Source organism: Sinohyriopsis cumingii, chromosome 9, assembly GCF_028554795.1.
Source record: "Sinohyriopsis cumingii isolate HCF-2022 chromosome 9, ASM2855479v2, whole genome shotgun sequence".
NCBI classification, from domain to species: domain Eukaryota; kingdom Metazoa; phylum Mollusca; class Bivalvia; order Unionida; family Unionidae; genus Sinohyriopsis; species Sinohyriopsis cumingii.
In genome coordinates, this window is record NC_142969.1 from 119,133,709 (window position 1) to 119,140,816 (window position 7,108).

At 35.8% G+C, this 7,108-nt stretch overlaps 1 protein-coding gene across 1 annotated transcript; it reads left to right on the forward strand.

Annotated features, from left to right (window-relative positions):
• Positions 1-2,012: 2,012 nt before the first annotated feature.
• LOC149792576 (melatonin receptor type 1A-like) lies at positions 2,013-6,226 on the forward strand. The gene is made up of 2 exons (XM_089971197.1): positions 2,013-2,487; positions 4,429-6,226. Exons 1-2 carry the CDS (start codon positions 2,187-2,189, stop codon positions 5,181-5,183), a joined length of 1,056 nt encoding a protein of 351 aa, XP_089827323.1. The 5' UTR covers positions 2,013-2,186; the 3' UTR covers positions 5,184-6,226.
• Positions 6,227-7,108: the final 882 nt, after the last annotated feature.

Below are 7,108 nucleotides of genomic sequence, written 5' to 3' on the forward strand. Positions count from 1 at the left end.
CTTTTGGACGGTAAAAATATCCATTTCCTTTCTTTGTTCCTTCTTTCTTTCTATTTTTCTATTCGTTTCCCAATCATTCATTTTTCTTTCATTCATTCATTCTTTTATTAGTTTTTTTTTTTTTTTAATAAGTTGCGAAGCTTGTGATAAATGCCTTATATTAAATCCCAATCAACCATAACTGGATGCTGATAATCACAGCTGGCTGCATGAAGAGCGAACTAATAGCTTGAAAACGTGCACTACTTGATGCATTCAGGAGCTGGAAATTCGAGTCACTAAAGGTTGATAAACGTGCACCACTTGATGCATTCAGGAGCTGGAAATTCGAGTCACTAAAGGTTGATAAACGTGCACCACTTGATGCATTCAGGAGCTGGAAATTCGAGTCACTAAAGGTTGATAAACGTGCACCACTTGATGCATTCAGGAGCTGGAAATTCGAGTCACTAAAGGTTGACAAACGTGCACCACTTGATGCATTCAGAAGCTGGAAATTCGAGTCACTAAAGGCTGAAAAACGTGCACTACTTGATGCATTCAGGAGCTGGAAATTCGAGTCACTAAAGGCTGACAAACGTGCACCACTTGCTGTTTTGATGAAGAACAAGGTCGAGTCACTAAAGGCTTATAAACGAGTACTACTTACTCACTACTTACTACTTATTCAAAAATTTAAAGGAATTCTGCTATTCCTAAGTATACCAGCACGTGTTTGCACACAACAGACGGTTGACGATTCCTATAAAAGATTAGGTTAGTTCAATCAGATTCTCGCGTGAATTTAAGAGATCGTGGCCGACCCAGGTTCTCGTCTATTTCTTTGAAGTTGATTGTTACCGCTTGGTGTCACTCATTTCATATTTCTTTCTTCGGTTCAGGAATACCATTAAATCCATCATCACTATTTATCCACGGAGTAAATATAAAAATGTTGCAGAATTAATTTGTTACAAAATCGGGCTACGCGTGCCAGTTTTAAGTAATCAGTAGTGTCAACGGTCTGACGATTTTAGGAAGATTTTCGAGCAAAAGCAAAGGCTGCAATAATTATGCACACTTTATGGTGTCGAACAATAAAATAAACGAAACTATTACATCTTTTTTACATATTATATAAGTTTTATTTGGAATGCTGCCTGATCTAAAGATCACTGAGCTGCATAACTTTATATATTAGTATGTCTTGTTTTCAGTGTTATTGGTTATACGTTGACTTTTGCTAGACCACCATACGGCAAAGACCTCACAGACTCATTCGATAGGTCTGCTCAAACGAGACTAACATTATATAAACATGATTACCTTCGTTTTGTTAACCAAAATTCAACGCACCATATCATTATTAAAATGACGTCATTATTTTGGTTCGTTGCAAATATTGCGCTCACTTGTTTACTCAAGCATCTCCTAGTCATTGGTACTTGTTATATATATATATATATATATATATATATATATATATATATATATATATATATATATATATATATATATATATATATATATATATATATTAAAAACAGTAGGACACCCACTATTACTAGAATTGCATCAGTTTTGAAGAATAAATGTAAGACAACCAGTCACCGACGCCATAAATTTTGACGGGATTATATGATGCTATCGATCCAGTTGCACACTTCATCTGAATCTGCACCGCCTCCAGTTTGCTCTCTAAAAACACAATGCTCTCTCACCAGCAAGCGAAACCACAACAGCGCAACACACAGACACACACACACACACACACACATACACACACACACTACTCGGTGAGGCAAATATTGTGTATCGATGGTAAAGAGAGTGTGAATTGTTGCTAGAAATTTAATTGATGTGTACTCTCTATTTCCTACAAACATATGAATCAAAAGAGCAAACAAGAAGGGGTATGGGAAGTGCGCAATCAACTGATGTGTCCTATTGTCTTCTTCGAACACTTGAACTTAAAGGCACGAGTAAGTTTCAAGAAGATAAGTGATCATCCACGTGTCAATTGTATATAAATATTCATGGACATGATGGGAGTGTATTTTTTAAGTTCCTGTCAGCTATCTCTGATATACACAGTATTGTCGTTGGAGAAATTGCAGGTCATTTGACGCATATTTTCCTATTAATCTGAAATTTAAAGTAAAGAAAACAGTTATCTGAACAGTTCTTAAACCGATAAGATCTTCGAAATGAGTTCAGTGATAGCTGAAGTCAGCATGTATGTTGATAATGACACAATCTCTGCATCACAACCGGTCGGTGACAGTGTTTTTGGTAGACACGAATTTCTCAGAGAAAAGCCACACATAGTTATTCCAACAATCATCATCGTATCCATTGCATCCGTGACTGGCACTTTTGGCAACATTCTAATTCTCATGGCAGTGGCTACTTTTAAAAAGTTAAGGAATATTGAGTCAATTTTCATCGTCAACCTTGCCATCTCCGATATGTTTGTGACAGCGATAACCGATCCCATGAACATTGTGGGTGAGTACATTACGTATGAGGTTTAGTTCTTAGTTGTTTCTTTAATCTGTCTTTAAAGTAGAAAGAATTAGAATATAAAAGAACCCTCGTTAAATAAGAATGCTCTGGGTCCACTGTCTTCACTTGCACATAATGTCTCAAATTTAGAACTTGAATGTATGCATCGTTCTTGTTCATTAGACTAGTTGAAGAAACTGGCACATCGTAGAAACTTACGCAAGATATCAAGAGGCAAATAGTACAAATCCGTATTGTATGTATTTCCACGAAGAAAATACCAGTACATATAGGTGTTTCGTTTACAAAGCTGAATTGCTGGATAAATATTTAAAAAGGGTCATTTGAAAGCATCAACGAAACCCTAGAGAGTTTCTGTTCATACTCAGTATATTGCATTGCTTGATTATTGGTCACACTAATCCAGAAGAGGAGATGTAATTCGATTACTAAGTGGGCCCTCCTTAATTTCAGAGGGGCCGTCAACCATTTGAGCAACGCGCCGCAATAATTTTCCGGCGATAGAATATATCTTATTATATGCTAATTTTTTTCTTTTTCTCCGTTAACTTTAAATTTTCGGAATTGTTAAATATTTTACGATATTTCACACCTTCATATTGCACTCACGCGCAGGACACATCTGCCCAATGGTGTATTAGGAACTACTTTGTAAACAAGTCATGTACTCTCGTGTAGCAGATGCTTTACGTTTTGGTTCATTAAATTTGTTTCTGAAAGAACTAAAGCAGATGTTTCGTGGACTGCCACATACTAGCTGCTTTGGTCCAATCCGCGTTAACTTTTTTGATACAATGTTTCGGATTTTGGCGATAGGCACCAGATTTCATAAAATTGCTTGGTACCTACAAATAACATGCACGTTATAAAGGCATAAACTGTCTCCTTTTGCTGGTTATAAGAATGGCAAAAAATATACTTACATTTTTACAATCTGAATTTCCTCAAAATGTACTTTCTTAGTTCTGCGAATCCGAATTACATGAACCCTCTCATGAGTTCTCAAGATTGATTACATATTTAGAAACTGTACTGTAATTTCAACTATATTCCAAGTGCAATTACATCCTCCTTACTGCACTCAAAATGAAATAAACATTAAATTCAATAACGTCTTTTTGATAATTGCAATTGAAACACTTCATATTTTTCCTACATTATGATTTCAAATAGTCACTTACAGGACAAACGCACTTGCAGATGTAAACACGCTTCTCCCGCGCTGCTTCAATCCAACGTATTTCATGTACAATTTGCACAGATGAAACCAGTCCATAATCACGAAGTTTCGTAGAATCGGCAAAAATACCAAAATTTATTCATTCCAGATCAAGTGGAAAACTTGTTGCAATGCGCATTCATACACAATATGACTCCAAATTTCAATTTTAAGTAGACAAAAACGCATTTTCTTTTGAAACTTATGTCCAGCGTGCGACAAGTTCAGATTTATCTGGGCGGAGTTATGTGCTCATTAAAAATGTTGTTGTTGTGTAACTCATTTTTTCCGGGGATATAATATATCTTATGACATTCCTAAATTTTGCAAATATCGTCCTGATCCGGCGACAATGACTAAAGAAAGACGTCATAATGAAGTTCAAAGTGTCACCGAACAGAATTTAATTGAAAGTTGCTCCAGGAAATAATAATAATAATAATAATAATAATAACAGTAATAATAATAAAGGCATGTGCACGTGCGTGCGTGTGCGTGCGTGTGTGTGTGTACCGTTTTAATTGAAAGTTGCTCCAGGAACTAATAATAATAATAATAATAATAATAATAAGTGTGTGCGTGTATGTTATGGTAAGACGTGTTTGCAAGGAGGTAGCACACCGTAATTGCTTAAATAAAGGTGCCAATCAGTCTGTTCCATATATGTTAGCATTATCACATTCTTTTAATAATTTGTTTTACAGCCAAGTTAGAGGGGGAGGAATTTTTCAACAGCATACCAGGACTGTGTCAGACAATGGGAAGCCTTTGTACAATATCATGCATCGGATCCTTGATGTCGATCGGTTCTTTGAGCTTCAACCGGTACATTTACATTTGTCACCAACATCTGTACACTAAAGTGTTTACAAAAAGAAACTGTATTTGCCTGTGTATATGTTTTTACATATTCGGAGGGTTTTTGGTATTATTAAATGTTGCAGGCATGGGAGACCACCAATTTGACAGGAAGGCCATTCTTTGCATCTGGGATCGTATGGCAACGCACAAGTTTACAATCTTTTTTTCAGTCGTGCTCGTCTGGGTACCCATGATTCTTATTGGCGTCTGCTACTCTCTCATTTATAGATTTGTTTCCCAACATCGAAGAAATATCAGTAGTTCCAGTCAGAGAAACGTCAAAACACAACTGGCCAAGACCCTCTTTATCATTTACGCCGTTTTTTCAGTGTGTTGGATACCATACGCCCTGGCAATTGCAGTGGACTATGACGACTCTTTTTCCCACGAGGCACATTCCTACATAGCCACGTTTGCACATTTGCATCCATCGATAAACTGGATTGTGTATTACACCACGAACAAGAACTTCAGAACAGCATTCAACAGTATCCTTTGCGTCTGCAGAGACACAATCAAGCAGAAGACTGGGGATACCAAAGTGTCAGCCACCGTCTCGCAAGGAGAGAGCTCAAATACTACTGATACAAAGCTGTAACAATTGATATTATACATTTTGTAACACTCCAGTACTTAGCATGACGGTAGCCTTGGTGAGCATTTACGTTTCTGTTAATTACTGTGAAAATGCTCGCACGTACCTCTGAATGGTCTGAAAGTTTCAATATGACATTACCAAGAAGGAAAAAAGAGAATTTAAAAACAACGTAAAATGAGAAAGACGAAGAGGTAATACGGCAATTTATGGCCCTCATAACAGACTATTTGCATCCCACCACACCGAAAAAATAAGTTTCTTCGAATTTCAAATGTGGTCATTGTCAAACAAAACAATATGGAAATACTCCGCAAATTTGACTTTCTTGACAATCTTGATGCAAAACTAAAGCAAAATCATAATATGGGTATTTCCCTGGATTATCTACTTCATGTGATCAAATGCAGTAATCAATCGTTTTCTTAAAATTCGGAAAATTTAACATACATCTAAAAAACAAGTCGGGAAAAAGTAAAAGAGAAGAAAAATTTGAAAACATCTTACTCTTTTATTTAATAAACCATGCCAATAATTAAATTTTAACGTAATAAACACAAAAATAGGCTGAATTGGAAGAAATTATGATAGGACGTATAGAAGGATCAATGATAACATCAAAACATTATTATTTAGACACCAACAGGAAAATATTTTTCTTAATATAGATAACAGAAATTACAAAAACCACTATAAGAATTAATTCCTTTCCGGAAGAAGGATAGCCGATCAAAATTATATAGTGACTGAAGAAAAAGTAAACTTGAATGTGATTTGCAAACCAGGAATCGTTTTTGTTTTCTCCCATGGTGTACAAATGTTATAGATGCTGAAATAAATTCACGTATGTGTAACTAATTTTTACGGACTGTGGGTTTGCTTTGGCAAAAATGAACAATGAAACTGGCTTGATATTTACAAATGAATTCTATATTTTCGTTTAAAAGGATTCGGGAAAATATGTTTACATGTCATTAGAATTTAGGACATGACAAACTTATCTCAGAATTTTAATCCTTTACCTCAAACAATAAAGGTTAGCAACTCCAACATTAAATTCACATAATCAGTACGAAACCTAGGTGTTACTCTGGACAGTACTTTCACATTGCACCAACATGTCATGAACATATGCAAGGCTGCATATCTTGAGCTGAGACGCATCAACTCAATTCGCAAATATCTTTCAGTCGATGCCACTAAAACACTTGTGTTTTCATTAGTACTTTCAAGACTGGACTATTGTAACTCAATTCTGTCTGGTTCATCTCAATATCTACTCCAGAAACTTAAAAACGCAGCTGCTCGGATCATACTTAGAGTACCACGATCAGAGCACACCTTCCCGCTGCTCTGTACCCTACACTGGCTATCCATTAGATCCAGAATCAAACACAAAATTCGTTCTCTGTGTTACGTTTCACTGACGGACTCTAGTCCAACATACATATCCGACCTCATCCATGTGTAAATACCAGCAAGATACTTACGCTCCTCTTCTGACAATCGTATTCTCATTATTCCCACTTTGAAAACAAAGTCATATGGACAGTGTTCTTTTGCATAAAAGGACCCAGCAACGTTGAATGAATTACCCACTGAACTTAGGCACAGAGACACAGTGATCACATTCAAGAGGGCTCTCAAAACTCACCTATTTCGACTGCAAGAATAAACTTAAAGACCTAATAATGTTTCCTAACTGAAATATTTTCAGCATGTTTTTTAAACTTATTTAATGTTCTTTTCTAATTACATGGTGTTTGTTTTTGTAATAATATTATTATATGCTTTTTGTTTCTTATAGGTGTTGTCTAATGTTGTAAAGCGCTTAGAGCTTCTAAAGATTAGGCGCTATACAAAGTCATTATTATTATTATTATTACAAAAGAAGGTAAACACAGAAAATATAACTCGAGATCAGAGTA